The 21230-nt window shown below is 37.8% G+C and overlaps 1 protein-coding gene across 3 annotated transcripts in view; it reads right to left on the reverse strand.

Moving 5' to 3' along the window:
• sema6bb (sema domain, transmembrane domain (TM), and cytoplasmic domain, (semaphorin) 6Bb) overlaps positions 1-21230 on the reverse strand; it is a 223538-nt gene that overhangs the window by 95922 nt on the left and 106386 nt on the right. For all 3 annotated transcript variants that reach the window (XM_047373731.1, XM_047373732.1, XM_047373733.1), the window contains exons 3-5: positions 20050-20164; positions 11439-11499; positions 11253-11315 (exon numbers count right to left, since the gene is read on the reverse strand). In XM_047373731.1, coding sequence (XP_047229687.1) covers positions 11253-11315; positions 11439-11499; positions 20050-20164 — 239 coding nt within the window. The remainder of the gene's footprint in view (positions 1-11252; positions 11316-11438; positions 11500-20049; positions 20165-21230) is intronic.

Raw genomic sequence — 21230 nt, forward strand, 5'->3', positions numbered from 1 at the left:
GTGAATGTTATTCCAGATGCTCCACCCTGCCCCTCTCTCTCCCCTCTGCGTTCCTACTTCACTCCCTGCAGGGTTCTCGTTTTTCACCGGAAAAACAGACACAGGAAAGAAGGAAGTGTTTTCATCTTCGAGGATGCAGGGCTGTGGTGCACGGGGTGTTCGGGGTGTGTCAAGTTCGAGCTGTGATTTCTAATGCCGCAGCAATATGAGATAAACTGAGTTGAGACTGTGTCGGTTTATTTGTGGGCATGATGAGCACATACATGCAGCATGTGCTTCATATGGCGCCTGTAACTCATCTGGTGATGTTTATCAGAGGACAGATGCAAGCTCACATGGGGGAACGTTTAGCCTGCTGTTTGTTGTTGGGTTGTCAGCTTGGTCTTATCTGTAATGAAAAGTCAGATGAAGCACTCCTAATAACAACCCACTCCAACTGCCAACATCTCAGAGAGGGGAGTGAATACTAAGAAGACCTAGACCCCTGCACAAATGTCTTCATTTGGCACTGATTGTACAAATAAAATAAAAGATTTCAAGACTGCAGGATAAAAACAACACTTAGAGCCTTTATAGCATCAACAATTGAGCTCTGATTGCCATTCCTACTTTAGTACCATTATCAAAATCTATGCAGAGCTGCATACTTGCAGCATCAATTTACCCAAATTCAAATATTCCAGGAAGTAATTCTGTACTTCCACGAAGGAGTCTTTATTCAAAGCCTAATTCTGCATACAGAATTAAAGCTTTATTATGAACTCCACATGAAATCACAAACAAATTATAAAGGATCAAACAGTGAGTTACTGATTTAAACAATTACATACAAATCCAAAGGCTGTGTGTCCTGTAGCCTGCCTCTTCTTCCCGCTGCCCTCCCCTCTTGTTTTGCACACTCACTCCCTGTGCAAAACCCAGACAAGATGCCACCTGTGCAGGCTGGCAATGCTTCCCAAGACTCAAACAAATGCGAACCTTCTCCCTTTCCATCTCCGCTTTGTAGCCAGGCTGCCTGTGTCCCAAATAACCAGCAGCAAAGAGGAGTACATATTAGAAGCAAGCCACAATCCGAAAAAAGATAGATTTTTATAGTGTATAGATAGTGTAAAGATAGTGTTTTATAGTGTATTTAATACATAACCAGATATCAGGGTCAAAGTGACAAGGCATGGCGACAGTTAAAACAAATAAAAAAAAAACAACTAATAAAAAAAAAAGTGTTTTAAATGTAATTCCAATTATTTATTGTTGACTGAAGGGAGGGGCAGTTATCATATTGTTTATTAATGAATTAGTTAATCTGTGATGATGATAACCTGATTAAATATGTTTGTAAATCTTATAAACTGCTTGTATGATTGGGATTGTTACTTCTGCTTTGGGAACTATTTTAATGGTTGGTTTGATGGGAGAATCAATAAATACTCCATTAATGTTTTAAATCAATAAGTGCAATTATTGTGTACTGTTTAGCAGCATTGTTGCACTGCCCAATGTAACTGTTGTAGTAGAACAGCTTTTTTGATTATGGATAAGTTTCAATATTAAAGCATTGTTGGTACAAATTGCCTATCTATAGTGAATTGTGTTACATTTTTACCTCTATTCAGAAGCAGATTCCTCAGTGTGAATACATATGTGGCTGTTAATGTTAGGTAGGATGAGTAGAAATGATGCATAAGTGAAGATATGTTTGGATATGCAAATCTGCAGTAATATAAACCAGACACTAAGCAGGTAGCTCGTTTTAAATCAGATCCTCGCTCTGGAGAAAGAGGTTATCCAGGCACCCTTTTTTCTCAGCAGATGTTGAGTAAGTGAAATTCCCAGCAACAGCACACATCCACCATCTTTCTTTAACTAACACACAAAATAGGCTCATCCAAAAAGCATTTATGAGGATATAAATGCAGCTGGCGCACACACAACCCCGGGACTGACAATGCATTCTCTGTTGCTACAACACATTGTCTCCAAACAACCTGCAGCAGAGAGACACCATTAAAAAAAACTCAGGAGGCTCCAACTTTTGCATCTGCTTCTCATCTGTTGTCTGGAACTCAACCTTTTGCTTTTAGATGATAAACAGCTTGTCATCTGACCAAAGACTGTACTTAATGTTTGTTCTAATGATGAGAAAGAAAATATCTTTATATGTTTTACCTCCGGCTGCAATCAGCATTCCTGTTTTGAGAGCAACCAAATTACAGCACTGTTTATGGCAGTAAAATCTTTGGCTTACAATGTAAGCTAGTGTTACTCTTGAGGGAGTAACACTAGCATTTTTGTTGTGTGATGAAATATAATAAAATATCCCAACGTTATCATGATGACCTGCACAGTAGGAGCCATCTGAGGGAGTACATTGGCGGGTCATTTTTACCAAGCAGCTAAATCTCCAAAGTTTCCATTACATGCCTGGCTGGTCCCCTGATGTTCGAGGGGAGTGCTGTTCTCCCAAGAGCTGCTATGAGCCAAGACTCTCCCACACACATGCACTCGTACTGTATACACAATAGACATGCACACAAAGCCCTTTTTGAAACCCACTTCTCTGCTCATTAAGGACAGGTCTGTCATTTGAAGAAAAAATAATCCCTGATGCACAATTCTGACTGAGACAGAATGACTCTCTGTGGCAAGAACACAGCGTCAGTTTATGTTTGTATGCCTGTGGGTGCAGGATAAATTAACAGTGGCACTAATTTAGTAGCAATGTGCCATTCCGAGTGCTTAGTCAGCATGTTAAAACTAATCCACATACCTCTGAAACTCCTTTTCACGGCTTGACAGTAATTCTGACTGAACTGACCACAGGCCACGAACAAACAGTCGCAAGGGGAAAGAGTGAGAAGCGAGGAACAGGGAAGGAGTGGAGATATGGGGATAAGTGAAGGAAAACAGTTTTCCAGGTGGGTCGGCCAGACTTATAAAGGCATCAGCTTAGCCAAACTGACTTGTGGAAACACAGATCCTTCCTGAGATGGTATAAGAAAATGTTTGCAACAAACTCAGGCAAAATAAAGAAAGAAAAAATTGTAACACAATAGAGCCTCTAGAAACCTCCGAAAACTCTGGTCTCATACTGAACATTTTTATATGGGTCATTCAGGTCAGAACCCAAGCGAGATTAAAAGAGGAATGGCTGGAGTATCTCAGTTTTCTATGGTCATATGGAGTACTATGTGAAGCAATGCATTGCTGGCCCTGCCACACTTGTTGCTGCACACTGCCTTTCAGTTGGCTGAAAGAAGGCTGTTTAGAAATGTTTCTGGTAATGAAAAGTGTGAAAAGCCAAGCTGTGGAAACTGCAGTGCCTCATATCCCTTTTTTTAAGGTGATGCTGTCTTAAAACTATATTCGGCAAGCTACAGGCTGACTGTAAAGCTGTTTTAAGAGTAGATTATGTGTAGTTTTCTCTTTTAAAACTTTGTGTTGATCCAATGAATTTTAGGGTTCTTTCAAAGCAGAATAGTCTGGGCGAATCTGATTGTTTGGGAAGTGAATCCTGAAAAAAAATTTACACCTTTTTTATTTTGGGTCACTCTTACATCAGACTTTTGAAAGTGGACCAAAGTGATCAGGCAAAGTCATGAACTTACAACAGCAGAATTATAACAAGAAGCTGCCCAGTATGGCAAGCAGCTGTGATATTTAAACCAAAAACTCACTTATCTCTATTTCCCATTTGAATGAGCAATATCTAAAACACGAGTTTCTCTTACTTGGAATTGCAGTTAAGCTACTGACAATATATATACTACAAAGAAGAATGTATCAGTGGGTAGGTGCAACTCCAAACCCAAAACATATGAATGGAAATGAGATGGCATGTGTTTTTGCATATGTTTGAGATTGATGAATTGTTTACTGGGGACGAAAAAGAAGCCATTCTAAATATCCGACACGTTAATTTTTACTAGGAAAATAATTGATTGTTAGATATTTATCTTAAGATTATCCCGAATGTAGCAGTACAGCAAAAAAGACTGGGAGAGGCTACAACATGCTTCACAAACTCTGAATTAAGATTTAATAGTTTTCAGATAACACATGTGTCCATAAATCATAGACAGAAGGCATCACTTCGGTTCACTTTATCTCTTTAGTTTGCTTCAAAGCCCAATTGCGAGCTGCACCAGAGTTAGAATGTGCTTTCACATGACTTTTTTTAGCATCATAACCTCAATCTATCTAAATGTTGTATTCAATCCTTAATTGTCCACCAAATGGATATTTTCTTCTGCTATTACCCTCCATGCTAGTAGTAGAGTTAATATGAATACAAGAATGGCACTGATCTTTAGTTCATGTTCTAAAATGTGCATTTTAATAGTTCAATGTTTTTAGTTTGTAAATTTTCTTTAAATATTCAGTTCTATGTTTTTATTCACTGTCAAATAAGGTAAAACAAGCAGATCTGTGTGAGCAAATATTCTCGATGATGAACAGAAGCTGTCTTACTAAAGCGGACCTCCAAAGTATTTTAATCAAAGTATTTAGCTCAGAACTTAACGATAAACATAAATGAACATGTAAAAAAAAATAATAATAAAATTAAAAAAAAATATATATATATATGTCATGTTTGTCAGACAAACATTGTTTTTGTTCTTGAATTTTTTCACTTTTACTGAGTATAAAGACTGACTTTTGTGCACCATTACACATCTATTTTCATCTTTGTACAATTTCAAATCTAAAGTTACCAGCATTTTGGTTTTTTTCTGCAGTTAATGTGAAGTTAAAGTATTTTATGTTTCTTTCTGGTGCATCTTTTTCTGCAAGTTAGGCCTGCAATGTTTAGATGTTAACAAGTTGGGATAACAAGCAATCCTAATTTTTTGCAAAAGCAGTAAATATGAAAGTTAGTCATTAAGAAGCAAGACTGCTAAATCACTTGGAGATTTCTTTTAAAAAATACTAAATAAGTCACTGAAGTAATAAAAATACTTCAAATAAACACTTGAAGGCCTTTTTTCTCGTTCTACAGCTGAAAACATGTCAAACAATTTGAGTAATCTGGTTGAATTTCAATACGTAAAGATCATTGAGCAAATCTAAAATTGACACACTGAGGATCTCTAATTTTGCTGGCAGCATTGCATCATTAATAAGATTTCTTTAGTTACTATAGTATGTGAAGAGATTTTCTACTTCAAAAAATCTCCAGCACTACCAATGAAAGTCATGTTCACAAATACCATTTTAACTCTACTGCATAATGAAGAAGCCTCCTGTTAACTTTCTCTACAGGTGGCTTTGATGTCCCTGGACTTTGAGGCATCTATAATGGACTATCACAGAGAATAAATCAGTATTCCAGGTTTCTCTTTGCCCTTGGCAAAGCTCGTTTAAACTTCTGCAATTGTGGTGTTACTGCAAGAAAGTATGCTGAGATTTTAGATCAATATAAGCTGCCTTGAAAATGACATGCTTTCCAAGGATTTCAAAGCAATCTTTTAAAAAGACAGAGCAAAACAACTTTCGGCTCAGATAACACAAACAAGGCAATGAAAGCAGAGGGCATGTATATATATTGATGTGCCATCTTCACCTTACCTATAGCTAATAGAGTATACAGACAAACAAAAACGACGACAACTCCAAACCTTTATATATCTTAAGGTTTATTAACAGAGGTAATGGGATACAAAATAAACATGAAAAGCTTTAAAGATCTGTAAGCAGTTTGATTGCAAAACTGCCAATATTGCACCATGGACAAACCATTGTTGTAGAAATTTTGCGTGGACTACGGCAGGCTAAAATGTAGCAATGGATATATAGCAAATAAAACAAAACTGCTCAAGAAAAAACATGAAACGTCTTGAAATGATAGCATCTCTAATCATGCAAAAGGCATTAAACTACAGTCAGTACTGGACTTGTTTCATTGTTTTTAATGACACTCTTACCAGCTTCAACTGGTACAATGTCTTTGGATTTTTTTCTGTGGTTGATGTGCACATTTGCCACCTAAACCACATTCATCTCCCACCTGAACACTGACAGCTGGACTTTCTTATGGTGTTTATACTTCCATGTATTTGCTCGAACAGATGAATCAGGGACCGTCAGGCATCTCAAAGTTGTACCCAAAAATGAACCAGACTTATGGAGGTCCACGATTCTCTTCCTGATATCTTGGATGATATCTTTTTTCTTTTTCCATGATCTCGCACAAGGAAGCAGTCAGTTTGAGGTGTGGCCTTTAAGTACAGCCGGGACTGCCTCCATTTAACTCAGACGCTTGCAAAGCTGTAACACCATCATCTGCTAAGTTTGTTAATCGTAACTGGCAAAAAACAGAAGGGACCTGAACCTTATCAGTTCGAGCTACTGGCTCAAGGTGCTGACTCAGCGATGCCCAAAGCCTGCGGCAGTAAAGGAACGCTGCGGCGACGTGTCTAAGTGATACTGTTTTATACCCGAATGCTGGGGCTGTGACGTAAGCATGTAATAAGCTGTACCATTTGAACTAATAAGAAAATTCAACTGCAGTAGCCACCGTTCAACCCTAACAGGGCAGCGCAAATGCAGTTTTAGGACAAATATTGCAGAAATAAACACATTTACAAGAAATTAAAAAAATAACATAGTAACATAAAGAAAGCACCCTTAAGGGCCAATTTATACAGTTTATCTGCAAAAGAATTATACAGTTTATCTGATTTAATGAAATATCACTACATGAACTAAGGTCTGCCCACTTGCAGGTTCATATTCATTATTTAGCAGGCAAAAAAAAACACAAAGAAACTGATTTTTTTTATCCTCAAACTGAGAAAATGTGCTTTAGTTGGACGATTTAAAATCTAAGAGCATTATCAAGGCAATATTGATTAAACAATCTCGCTAAGTGCTGGTCATAGCAATCCCCAACCACTCTTTAGAAGTGCATGACTTTGTTTGCATGTAAATGCCCGATGTTGGCATGGAGCCATTCTGCATTATTTCTTGCTTTTGAAGGAGTGAAAGGAAAGAATGAAAAAAAGGAGAGGATATGACAGCTAGAGAAAATCAGATGCCAAAGATACAAAAGAAGGGGAGTGCGAAAAGCAACAAACGATTTGTAAGAATGGTAAGTGAGGCTGGCTGTAGCAGCAATCCTTTGGTCAACACAAGGAGAGGAAAACAGAAGCGTTAGATATTGAATTTTAGGCCTAATTAAGGCAGAATACCGTGTCCTTCCTGATCAGCCAAGCAGAAATATTTAATTACAAAACCAATTCTGAGGTGGCAAGTGTATCACATCTGACACAACCTTCCTCCAAGCAGAACAAGCTATTTTCAGAGGAGAAGAGAAAACAAGGAAGGCATAAATAAAATGACAGTGTTGATTGTGGGAAAAAAATCTTCTTTAAGTTTGCTTAGAATGGACAGAATGTGAGAGAATATCAGAAAGCAAACGCACAAGAAAAAATACTGATAAACGTCCACATATTTGAACTTTGTTGGTATTGTTTATAATAACTGTAGTAATATTCATGAAGCACAATGTTTCTGTGTATGTATTAAAACTGGACTATGGCTATCATGTGTTTTAAATGAACATAATTATCAGTTTTATCTCTAACAGGAGGATAAACAGATCAACAACTTGTAGGGTAAACAATACCTGGAACATCTTAATGCAATACAATGCAAAAGCTTCTCAGTGAACTTCCCAGGTTGCTTAATAAAATAGAATAGATTCTAGGAAATGTACACATTTACATTAAAATAATGTAAAAACTATACACATTTGTGCAAGAATAATACTATTTAAAAACATAGAAGTTGTTGATTGTTCACCTATAAATTGCTGTTTTCCTGTCCTGAATTCAAAGTACATGTTAAGTAAATTCCAGACATAGAGTTCCCACTGTATGTAAATATTTACATATTTCCTGTATATTTCTTGGACAATATTGATCTGTAACCCGTTGATCTGAATTAGCAGTCTGTAGTGCAACACCCATTCCCATCTGCTTTGTCGTGTATGTGAATAGGCTGTTTATCATTTTCACTTCAGTAAGTTTCACATATAACTAGGTATATTATGGTGAAAACTGGCAATTGTATAGTTTTTCAGGGGACCAGAGAGTGCAATATCTCACAGTTTATGAATGTTTACAGTATAACTGTTCCATGCTATTTTGTTGACAAATGTAACTTTCATGCACTCTGTTGTGAAGCTGCATTTTCCCTATTCGTCAGCTCCACAGCGATACCACGTTTAAACCCTGATACTAAATACATAGGACCCCTAAAGCTTAACATGAGAAACATTTTAAGAAAAAGACACTACTGTAGCCCTGAAAGACGGGCACTGAGCAACAGAAGCAACAGTTGCTGACTGTGCAAAGATGCCCCTGAGACAGGTCCAGCAGATAATAGCTGCTTGTAAGATGCTGGCAGGCAAACTGAATATGGAATGCCATGACAAAGAGGCTGAAACAGAGTTCATGAACATCTGTTTAGTATAGACTAAAAGTCCTACAGTCCAAGTGGGAGGCACCACCAAGGATGCTTGGAAATTACAGGGCTAACATCCTGTGGGACCTCCAGCTCCAGATGATCGCTAACCAACCAGACATTGCGGTGGAGGACAAAAGCCTGACAATAATGCAGCAGGGAAAGACACAGTGACTCCATGCAACATCATGAATATAAATAACAAAAGGTTGAGGGATACCAGGGGCTTAAATAGATCCAAGTTCAGAGAATCTTTGACCAAAATGTTTCCTCTAACTGGAAGGTAGCCAGATAGAAGGTAGTCCTGACTTGAATTTAATAGAGAATACGTGGAGGGAGCCTAAGATTAGGGTGTCCAACCTCAGACATTTAGAGCTCATTACCAAAAGTAAATCTTTCAAATTCCATATAATAGTTTTAATTGCTGACCAGTACAAAGCTGGTCAGCAATTGAACCTTGAACATGTTTTCAAAAAATATGTCCAAACATTTTTTCTGTTTTAATTGTGCTTTTAAATGTGAATATTTCTGCACTATTTTACCAAGTGTAAGAAGTGTTTAGAATAAGAAGAGTTCATGCAGAAAATGGCAAAAAATCTTGACCTTAAAGTAACTAAAGGTCTACATAAATCTGTATGCATTTCTATGGGCATGGGTCTCCATTGAAAAGCATCTGAGTCCTCAGAGAGCCGACTGAAAGGACCTGGCAGTGTTCTTATCTCCCTCACGTTGCTGTCTGACTCACGGCATTAGCAGACAGCACAGTCATTAGGGGCAAGAAGACCTTTCATATCTCCGTCAGCCCCACAGCCCTCCTCAGGGTCGGCCTGCAGGGACTCACCACACTCCCCGCCTCCTCCCTTTTCAGAGCCTCAGCTTTTTTGTCTCAGTCCCTCGATCCTCCATTGTGCCTCTGTCTGGCACTGTCTCATACAGGTTTAATGTCAGGTGTTCTCTCCCTGTGGTAAATAAGTCATTTTTTTCTGTGCCTGAGGGGGACACAGCTCATATGGCCCCCTCCAACCACATCCATCAACCACTGCTTAAAAACACTCACACACATATGCCTAATATGTGCTGCTTATGTGTGGCAGACAGCAGCTCGGAAAATGGGTATTCAGGCAAGGCGTGGGCTGCTGGCCGCTGTCGGGACATATCACCCTGCGTCTTCCTTGCCACACTGGTTTTTTGACACCCACATACATTTAGTCAGGACACAGATCGTGCTGTTAACCCGTGATGCAGGGACAAGTTTTAAGCAGGGAGAAAATGTTTTGCTATTTCTTTCCTGTGTGTGTGTGTGACTGGTTCATAGGACACATGGCTTCCAAAGAACAGTTTACATACTCAAAACTGTTTTCTAGTATAGATGATGCATGTTGGAGTTTTTACCAACTTACAAAACTAACAAAACCAATAAAAACTGATGTTGTGCTAGGAAACTTTTATATATTTCAGGACAAAGACAATAATCAACAATGCAGCAGCTTGCTGAGTGGTATAACAGCAAGCCAAATTAAAGAAAATGAAAAAATTAAATGGTTGCCAGTTTCTCCAAAATGCTAATATTTAAACATCAGTTTTTCATCATTATTAGTTTTATTTAAACAGACCCCTTAGTTTATAGTTCTTATAATAAGCACTAGTAATCAGTTCTACATTTGCAGGATTGCCTTTAGCATGAAGCATGTCATTAAATCAACCAGAACAGATGTTTTCATTTAGCAGCGCAGCATCATCTGGAAAGATTGAGTTTCATTACAGAAATCAAATTATGAAGCAGACATATTCCAGGTATGCCAAGATTTAAAAATGTTAGGATTTTAAAAATGTTAAAATGTTCTATTATGCTGTTTCTACAGTATGATTGTGCAGAAACGAAAAATATTTTTTAAACTTGTTAAAGAGGTACATAATAGTAAAAAGCAATACATATATGATGTTCCATTGTCTTTTAAACAAAAATAATTAGTCTTTGTAGCAGATCCACCATTAAAGAGTGCTTTTAATGAGACGTCAAAGAAAGTGTTGGCATGATCAGAATATATGGTAATGCAGCACGCTCCTCTGCCACTTGTTGCAGCATACAGACAGTCAGAAGACTGAAACAAGGCTTCTTCCCTCCCTCACTTACAAGGAAAACAAATTATACAAATATTTATGGTCTTGAAAAGCCAGGACAGTTATGATGTGGAAACTAAAAAAGTGCCGCCCCTCACTTTGATCAAGTTAGCACTGTTTAAAAACTATAGTTGGGAAGCTTACAGTGGTATGCAGGGCCACTCAGACAGATAGCCTCAACAATTAGCCAGCTAGTACCACATTGCTGTACAGCTTATTACTCTCTAAGGAGCAGAATGGCATAAAGGCATAATATTCTTCACAATAACCACACTTACTATAAACCTACCATAAATACATGATGTAGATAACGTTATAATAACTAAATGTTTTTATTTGAACAGCAGCAGGATTATCCGCTGTTTTTTTGTTTAAAAAACTTCCATACTGTGGAACTGTGAAATATTTGCTTAAGGTTTTTATGATGTGAAAATATCATAGTGGCCTATTTGCAAGTTTAAGGAAAAGAACAACTGATGGACTCAGTCTTAGATCAGATAGCTTATTGCAAATCTTATAGGAAACAAAAAACAAAACTAAGCTTAAGGTTGACTGGACACTGATGTGATGTAGTAACTGTTAGATTTGTAAACATCTGACTAAAAAGTCTCTTTGTGGCACTAAAATGAATAAATATAAGACGAACTACATGAAAAACAACATCTTACCTCATGTTTGCCCTTCATCCTGCAGATCCTGATGTCATTTTTGTTCGACTCCCATGTTCTTTTCTGTACATGAAAAGAGACACAAATTATCCCAGCTCGTAAGCTACAGATGCAGGTCTCATCAGACATAAAATGACATGTTTACAGAGGTTGTACATGCTACATTTGTCTGTCTAAAGGACATACTTTGCTGTAAAACATCTCATCCCCTGCACTGTTGTCTAACTCCACCCGGAAAAGATCATCCCTGTACAGAAAGACAAAGAGAGAGAAGGTGAGTGCAGCTTTATCCACAGCTTCAAAGAAGGCAAGACTGCATTAAGTAGACAATTAAACATTCATACTGCCTATGCAGGAGTAAAAAATGTATATTATTGCAAGCTCAGTATCTCGATAGTTTTGGAATAATTCCAAATGACACATTTAATAAAAACTCAAAGCAGGACCCCGCCCCCCACACACACACTTTGCCCTGAGTACACTCAACCTGTTATTCCCTTTTTCATCCTCTGTACAAGTCTGTGCTATGACGTTAATGATTGTAATGTGACAAAATGTGAAAAGGTTCAGGTCCTATGAATATTCTTGCATTAAAACGTAAAGAGAGAATACTTCTAAAGTTTTAGATTTCTGCCCTAGCAAAGCCCACAAATCAGATACATTTATTCACTAAATTCAACTCATCAAACAAACATTTAGATCAGGGTTTTACAAGGTCTTCCACTGGTCTGCAATCATATGAGACATGATACCAGACTAAGTTAGAAAGTCTCATATTCGCCTCTCAACTTTCGCCTCTGATCATTAAACTTGACTCACTGCCTTGAATTTTCTGCTCAGCCTCCCAATGCAGGCTTATCAGTCATACTGAAAAGCCTGTAATTGAATTAATGAATGATTTAATCAAGTGGTTACACTGAAGCTTTCCCACCTTCACATGCTGCCTACACGTGGCCCAAAAACCCAACTCCATGAATAAATTCATAAAACTCCAAACACCGCTTTATTGCACTTTTAATCCGGAGATAATTGCGTTGCAACCTTGGATGTTCCTGTGAAAAATGCCAACTGAACAAGAGTTATGCTGGGCAGATAACAGCTGTCGTTTGCATATTGATTAAGGCCTTCTTATCTGTTGGGATGAATCCGAAGTGTGGGCTTCAGCTGAGCATAGGGCCACGTTCTGAATGGCCTTATCTGTAAATCTCCGATAGCCATGTCAGTGCTGTGGTATCGATCCCATCCCTCATCCAGCTCCGTCTCTGATCTGTACTGCATTTTTGCTCTTGGTTTCACCTTTTCTCTTACAGATGGGGAGGTTATCTTTGTGTATAAGTGCCTGCCTATGCTAGTCCTCTTAAAAATTGAGAGCCTGTGTCCAGAGAATGTGTGGATTTGCTGCTGATTTTATTAAAAGAGAGAACTTTAGGAGTGAGTGTCTAATGAGACTGCAGGTACCATCTGACTACTCTTCTCCTGAATAATTTATCTTCATTTCCTGTTGTTCTGTTAGAAGATTACCACCCTTAGTCAGCCTTGCAGAGCTCAGGGGTGAAGAAGCACTGGCTTAGTGCACCCCCAGCTTAACAGGTCAAAGTTTCAAATTAGTGTGGAGTAGAGTCGGGCTAATCTCTTCAAGGTTGCCTCAGCATTGCATCAGCATTAATACAGTGAATAAAGCTTATAATAATGATGAGCAGGGATATTTCTTTAAATTCTTGTCTTCATTTCTATCCGAAATCGTTAAAGTCACGCAACACTTTGAGAATGCATGTTTGTTTGTAAACGTTAAAAAATGAAGATTAAAAATTACAACCAAGTACAGACATGTTTTATAATCTAACCCCTGAAGTAGTCAGTGGAGGTGTGTGAACGCATAAACTATATTTCCAAAAGTATTGGGTCACACCACCAAATCAATAAATTCCTGTGCTACAGTCGTTGTTGTGGAGAAACTTGACTGGCCTGCATAGAGTCCTGACCTAAATCTTCTTGAACACCTTTGGGATGAATTAGTGCGCAGGCTGCAATTCTGGTTTTCTCATCTAATTATGAACACACTCTTGAACCCTGTGGAAGATGTTTACAGAATGGCTAAAGTTGCTATTGCTATTTAACGGTGGTCCATCAACAAATTGGACCTTATCGATTAAGAATAGGATGTCATCAAAGTTCATGTACATGTAAATGTAGATAGACAAATACTTTTAGCAATATCATGAATGTGTAAGTCTGTGAGATTGAGCAGAAACTATTGAGATGATTTTTTTAAAACTTGTTAAAGAAATACATAATAGTAAAAAGCGATACATGAAACAAATTATAAAATACAGATCCACCCTCAAAGAGCCCTTCAATTGTTTTATATGCTGCCTGGCCAAAAAAAAAACCTCTGTCACTCACTCTGGGTCTAGTTAAATAGTAGAATAGAATGGAGAAACAATTTGTCTTATCTTTATTAAATTGTTTTCTTTTAAACTCATGTGAAAATGTCACGTACTTATGAAAAGAAGTCTGGACAAATTTTGTAAGGAAAGAGAAGAGATAAAAACACTGAAATGACAATCTGACCACATATGGCTAAACTTGAACAAAAAACATTTAGATAAGTGTGGCTGTTCTCATTATGTTGTATCACAGAAGATTTAAAATAAAATTCGATACTACTATATAATAGTGATATAAAGTATATTTCTGAAAGAGGTTATATGAGCAAAATGAGATATTAAAAGCATATTTCTTCATTATGTTGGCAGGGATTCACATAGCTTAGTAGGTGCTTAGCCCCAAAATCCTATAGTAATTTTTTTACACGAATCCCGATTAGCAGGACTGTGTGCATTCATTTGAAAGATGTGGCAGAAATAATTTGTAGGAGAAAATCATCTCCTACCTTTTCCAGTGGATGGTTCAGTGTTTCCTGTGCTAAAGGACATTATAAGACAAGCACTGAACTCCTTATTTTAACCTTCAAGAAAATTAAACCAGCTCTACTTAGCTTAGCTGCTACTTAAATACTGCACGATAATTTCCTTCTCAGTAGAGACAATTTGTGTATTTTATTGGACCACCTTCACCTTTGACTACAGCATGCATTTGCTATAACATAGCTTCACTCGATTTTTTGTTTATTGATGGGTAAATCAGAGCACTGGATAAAGTCTTCTACTCATCCCAAAGATAATTCATCTGTTTGTCACTCCGTCTGTAAAAATCATGTGTGATGCTTCTTGAAATGATCATGAGCTAAGACGAGTAAAAACTGGCATTACCTTCACAAGTGCAGTAGTTCCTTATGACCCTCTAGTTGATCAACTGAGAATTTTTGTGTTTGGACCCTTCTAACCAGATGTTTGGCTAAACCCAGGTAGGAACTGCACCCCCACCACACACAAACAGGCACTGTATTAACCCATGACTCCTCTCATCCTCATTAGTTAAGTTTCTCTGAAATTTTAAATCAAGTCTCATATTTCATTCTGTCAGACCTTGTTTTTGTATTCATAATATGTGTGTTCTCATAACCTCTCCTACAATATAAATGGCTTCCACCCCTCTGACCTTGGTATTACAAAGTCAACATTTGTTCCAGATAAACTGTGAACATTTCCTAAATTTTTACTTGACCACCTCATGAACCTTCTTCTTATATAGTTCAGCCAGAAAAAGGCATAGTTAGGGTCAAGACCTCTAAAGCCTCACATTTTTCTCTTAGGTTCTCCTGTCTTTCTTACAAGCTGCTGCACTCCGGTTCAGTGTGAGCTTCACAGAAATAATCTAGTGCACTGGAGAAGAAGTTGCTCTAATGGATTGAACAAGGACGGTTTAAATCTGTGTTAGATTGTTTTAGGATAACTCCAAATGTCTAAAAGAGCGAAGTATCTGTGTTGTTTTTAAAAATTACGATAGCTGAGGGAAGATCTTTCAATTTCTGGCTCTGAACTACATGTTTGTTAAAAAATCTTGTTTTCAGAGAGGCCATTGACAGCTTAGTCTTATAACAACTAATAAAAAAACAATACACTATAATATAACACATATAGTAAGACTAAACAGTACATGAGAGGGTTGAGTACTCAAACCTAAGAAAACAAAACATGAACTGTATTGCCCATGATCAAGACTGCAAGGGCTTGTTTTAGGAGAACTGTACCGCAACCTTTCCTGCAGTATGACAACTAAACAAGCTTTGGAATAACAAAATAAACAGAGATAATGGGCTATATTAATAAAAACAAATGCTCTCTCTATCCATTGTCACGTGCTTAATCCTTGCAGGGAGCTCCTCATACTTCCTCAAAATACAATGATAAAGTTACTAAAGACTATAATTATTGCTGCTGATTTTGTTGTCGGAGTTGTTGTATTGGCAGAACTTAAAGACTTTCAAATAAAACATTTTATTTCAAACTGTAGCAAATAATCCTAAATGTCAGCACTGATTGTGATGCCACATGTTAAAGAAGCTTTTAACATACAAGACACCAATCTTGGTAATATTCAATATCATAAACTCTGGGTGTTCTCATATCACCTGCATGAGTCTGTCTTTCAAACACACTCCTGTCTGCATTTAAAGCCTAGTCTTTCAGCCCCATCAGACTGGCAGCTGGGACCTCCCAGCTTTCCAGTGTTTATATCAACCAAGTTTCATTATAGCTGTCTGCCATAAAGCATTTGACCTGACTGTGACCAGAGCAGAACCCCTGTTGACATCTGAGGTCAGCATCTGTGGGCTAATAACTGACCTCCAACCTGGCAGTAAGACAGCAGCTCAAGCAGACTCACACAGAGTTAAAAATCGTCACACAACTGGAACAAGAATTGGCTTTGTCCTTTCATATTGTCAAATACAAACACTCTTAAACTGGTTAATATTTGCATGGATTAGCCTTTCAGATCTGAGTGAGTGCTGATGCCCGCAGCAGCCACAGCTGCTCATCTTTACAGCAATGAAACAGGGCTTAACGCAGCAAGGTGCTTACTCCCACCTGGCAGCAGGCAAATACATAGTTTAATTTCATTTAGAAGGGCTGGAAATAGAGCTGGGAGGGATAGCTTCTCTCAGTAGGTGCTTGCAGCAGGGGTTTAGCTCCGCTTGCAGTCTCAGGAGCAGCTATGCTAATGGTGACAGGATTCAGGGATGATTGGGAAGTCTTATCAGGCTCTGCACTCCGTGGGAGCTTCTGGTAGCTATACCCTGCCACCACAGGTACTTAGTTATTTATTGTACATTTTAAAACTCTGTTGCTGACTTGGCTTACACATGCTGATGGTTCTTTCAAGCTTAAATGAAAAAAAAATGTTTAAATAAGCTCATGATTTTCTCTCGTTCTTCATATTTTCATACCTGTAGAATGATGAAATCAATTAAATAGAACCTGTCAGACATCATCAAGTAGACAAAAAAACAACTCAAAAAGGTTTACATAATGTACTAATCCAAGCATATGCCAAGACTGATGTCATTGACATCTAACTGTCTGTAATGGGTTATAGAGCAACTTCTAGGGCTGCAGGTCTCCTGTGAACCAGAATGAAAGCAATTATCCTTCCCAGGATTGGCCAAAGTTACTCCAAGGGCTCAGAGGAGACTCATCCAGGAGGTCACACAAGAACCCCGAACAGCAAAGTTCTGTCCAAAAAGAACATGTCACATATGCAAAAGACAAAAAACATCTTGATGATCCCCATAATGATTGCATTTCATTAGAAAACCAATATCATACATGCAGTCCACCATGGTGGTGGTGGTAGTATGATGATCCAGGGCCCTCCCAGCTTTCCAGCTTCAGGACCCGTCTGGTGTGACCTAAAGTTTAAGTGCACTTGCAGGAATTGCACTTGTATGCAACAGGACAATGATCTGAAGAACACCAGCAAGTCCACCTCTGAATGGCTAAAATAAAAAAAATGAAGACTTTGGAGTAGTAGTGACAATAATGCAAAAACAGAATAAATCTGTAACCTAGCAAATATTTTTTCACAGTACTAGACTTTTCCCCTCTGTCTCACATTAATTGATGCTGAGGCATTAGAGTATTTTACTATCATGAGCATGGTTGAGACATTCATATCCCATTACCTACTTAGTAAAAAACTTTACAGCAGTAAATTACAATGAACATTTTGTAACACAGTTCATGGCTCTGGTTATGTTTTAGTGCAGACCTACAGACGGCAGTAGCTTTGGTTGTCTCGGACAGTTTTATTAGCAGTGTGTTTGAAAATATGCGTGTGTTAGTTTGTGGACCATCTCAGTGCAGACAGAACGTCTGCAACCATGTTACATAGTTTGATAAATTTACTACCATGTTAGAGAAGCGAGGTGGGACCAGCTGGGGGCCAGGGACGGGGTCATTTCCTCAACCACAGTGTTGTCTCATGTTGGAAAACAACAACTACTCTTCTAGGAAAATCTGTTCCTGATTTGGATTTTACAGTCATTTTTCCATTTACATTTAAACAAGCTAATGAATGTTGTCTCAGAAATTGAAGATGTAACGCTACAGTTTAAACAACAATGAGCCATTTGTCCTTTGCTTGCTGTCTTGACCACCATGGTTGCGGTCTGTGCACATTCCCCAGGCTTACACACATGTGGAGAACATCATTCCACTGAGACAAAACAAGAACATACTTGACCTGCCATTTCTTGGCCAACAAACCTGCCCTCAGAGGCTCCTACTAGGCCAGATTCCTTATAAATGAGTGGTGCTTGCGAATTGGGACACATGTCCTTTCAAAAATGACTGCACCAATTATTCTGGACAGACTACGACAGATTATGAGACGTGTTAAAGGTTAGTTGGCTCCTAACACCTATTTTAACATTTAAAAGTTGCAAGGTTTCTATTACTCTTGTTGGAAGTGAGAGGAGTCTGACGACAGCTGTGACTTTAAGAACCATGGGACCGAGGGATAGTGAAGCAACCACTAACTTTCTTTTCTGATGCAGTTTTACATATAGTTCAAATGCAGACCTGATTCTGCAAGTTCATGTGTTTATTATTTTTACCCACTTACATTAAGTTGCATTGCATACAGCAGTTCCAGTGTTACCCAACTTCTCCATAAGACCAGTGTGTTTTTGATTTATATCACCTGATTTTCTCTTTTATTCTCAGTTACTAATATCTTGCTGCAGAAACACTGGTATACACTGAAAATAACACGCTTGGGGTCAGGAAAAGATGACAATTTGAGGTAAAATACAACCTTTCAAAACCCTGCATGTTCTTCACACTTTGCCACTGTTTGACAAGGTGGGACGAAGGAGGTCTTTTGGCTCAGCAGGGTTGAAACCTCATGCATCCGTGCCCCCACAAGCTGTGCTCCTTCAGAAAAATAATGGTTTTGTTTTGTGATCTTATGACAGAATAACCCAAATGCTCTGTAGAGTTGTAACTGAGTATTAGATGTAGCAGTGAATATATCTTTCATATGAAAGATATATTCTTCTAGCCATTTTAGTTGGCAAGAAGAGTTTGATTCACCCAGTAATGTTTAATGACACTGAGGAATAAAAAGCAACAAAGTGGTATTAAAACTTGATATAGCCATTAAAATGTTCTGCTATCAATATAAGGAATTATATATTTGAACTACATCTACCATAATGTCTAGGCACCCTATGAACCTTTCCACGTTTTGTGACTGTAAAACAACGAACTTTGATGTATTTTATTGAAATTGTATGTGATAGACCAATACGAACTAGAACATAAGTGGGAAGAGGAGGAACAATTATAAATTGTTTTAAAATATTTTACAATACAAATCTTAAAAGTGTGGAGTTCATTTTGTTTTTAACCTCCTTTACTCTGATACCCATAAAAAAATAAAAAACAATCTTCATTTATATAGCACCTTTCAACACAAGATTATCTCAAAGTGATTTACATAAAAGACTAAATCATACCAGATTCAAAACATATAGTACATAAATTAAGATGAAAATAAAACAACTGATAAGAATGTAAGGAGACCAGGTAAGGAGAAAATAAATCAGAGATGCACCCAAAAGGCCCATAGCATCTCTGGAGGATCAGCAGTGATCCACAGCCACAGGTGGGAATATCTGTTGACATAACAACAAGCCATGCTCTCCACAACCCTGCCTTTACAGAGGAACAGGAAAAAGCTGTTGTTCAAAGAAAGCTATAAAAAGTCTTGTTTGCAGATTGCCACAAGACATTTAGTCAGCACCACAAACATGTGGAAGATGGGTCATATAAGACCAAAAACTTAACTTTTTGACCTCCATGACTATACCTGTGTGTGCCGTAAAACTTAAACTGAACAAAGCCCCGCACACGAATGCCCATGGTGAAAGTCAGAGGTGGCAGAATCATAATGTGGGAATGTTTTTTCTAAAGCAGGGACAGAGAATCTGGTAATGGTTTATGAGAAAAATAAACCATAAACAAATAAAGCTAAACATAGGGCAATCCAAAAAGAAAATCAGCAAAAACAATTGAGCAGTTCTGGCAAGAACATGAATCTAAATTGACATAAAAGCAGCCAGAACTACAGAGTAATGGTTTAGATCAAAGCACCCACACTTTTCTGAATTTTCATTTGTAAAACAATTTAGAAACTTGCTAATGTACTATCACATAAAATCCCCGAGAAATAAATAAAATGTTGAGGTTGTAACCTGTGTGGAAATGTAACAAGGTTTAAGGAGTATAAGAACATTTTAAAGGCACATCATTGTATGTCAGTGGTCCAGAGTTTATTAGTATAACTGTACATGGATCTGGGATACATAGTACTGTGTGTGTATTTCTTGTACCTGGCACCGATGTAGAGCGTCCGGTTGACCTGGATGATCCTCTGGATGTGCAGAGGCTCTTGTCTAAGCCATGTTCGGTGTGGTCGACCCAGAAACACGGGGTATCTTCTCACCACTGTTGGTCAACAACAGGGAGTAACACACAACAACTGATGTCAAACTGGCATTTTTCTTTGTCAAATAAAATAGAACAAAACAGGGATTTGTTTGACAGTTTGGAATTTGTAACAGATATTCAGCATAATATAGAAACATTGTGTCCTTGCATTCACTAGCTTCAGACATGCAAACATCAACATCTCCAGTATTTCAGAGGACATTGTATTCTTTGTGATGAAGAAAAAAGTCACTTCACATTGAGAGCAAGGAATAAAGGATGTCCAAGAATACATAGAGAAAAGAGAGTGAATATAGAAAGCCTAAATTCAAATAGGTTGGATTGCAGATGAGAATCTGTATAGCTATCTGCTTTGACCTTCACGTTAGATGCACAGAGAAAGTTTTTATCTGATATCCTTTCATCATTTCCCAGCTCTACCATCATTACTTTTTTATATCCTTCTCTATACCCAGCTCATCTTTCTGGATCTTGTCAACCTTTGTATTTTGTCTTACTTCATCCTTTTTCTAAAGTTGTTTACCAAAATTGCTTATCACAAAAAAGGCAACTATCACTGGTATGAGAGGTTTAAGATCACTGTTTCTGATATAAAAAGAGTATCCATATCTACATTTACATGTCAACTGTAAATACGTATCTATATATATATCTATATATATATAGATATATATATATATATATATCCAATTTGTTAGGTACACTAGTTTGTCAACACAAACTGAATCCGTTAAGCATCCAGATGAGGTGAGGTTTGCTAAATTTCAAACCGAGCATCAGAATTGGAAAGAAAGGGAATTGTGACTGTTAACATAGGATGGTTGTTGGTGCCAGACGTCCTTGTCTGAGTATTTCAGAAACTGCTGATCTGCTGCGATTTTTACACACAAACATCTCACTGTTTTACAGAAAATAGAAGAAAAGGAAAGAGAAAAGAGAATGGGCAATAGTAGCTCAAATAACCAATTGTATGAAGTGCTGCTCTTTTCAACTAAAAACAGGAAACTGTGGCTACAATTCCCACAAGCTCACCAAAACTGGACAGTAACAGATTGTAAAAATG

This window comes from Girardinichthys multiradiatus, chromosome 9 (genome assembly GCF_021462225.1).
Source record: "Girardinichthys multiradiatus isolate DD_20200921_A chromosome 9, DD_fGirMul_XY1, whole genome shotgun sequence".
Taxonomy (NCBI): domain Eukaryota; kingdom Metazoa; phylum Chordata; class Actinopteri; order Cyprinodontiformes; family Goodeidae; genus Girardinichthys; species Girardinichthys multiradiatus.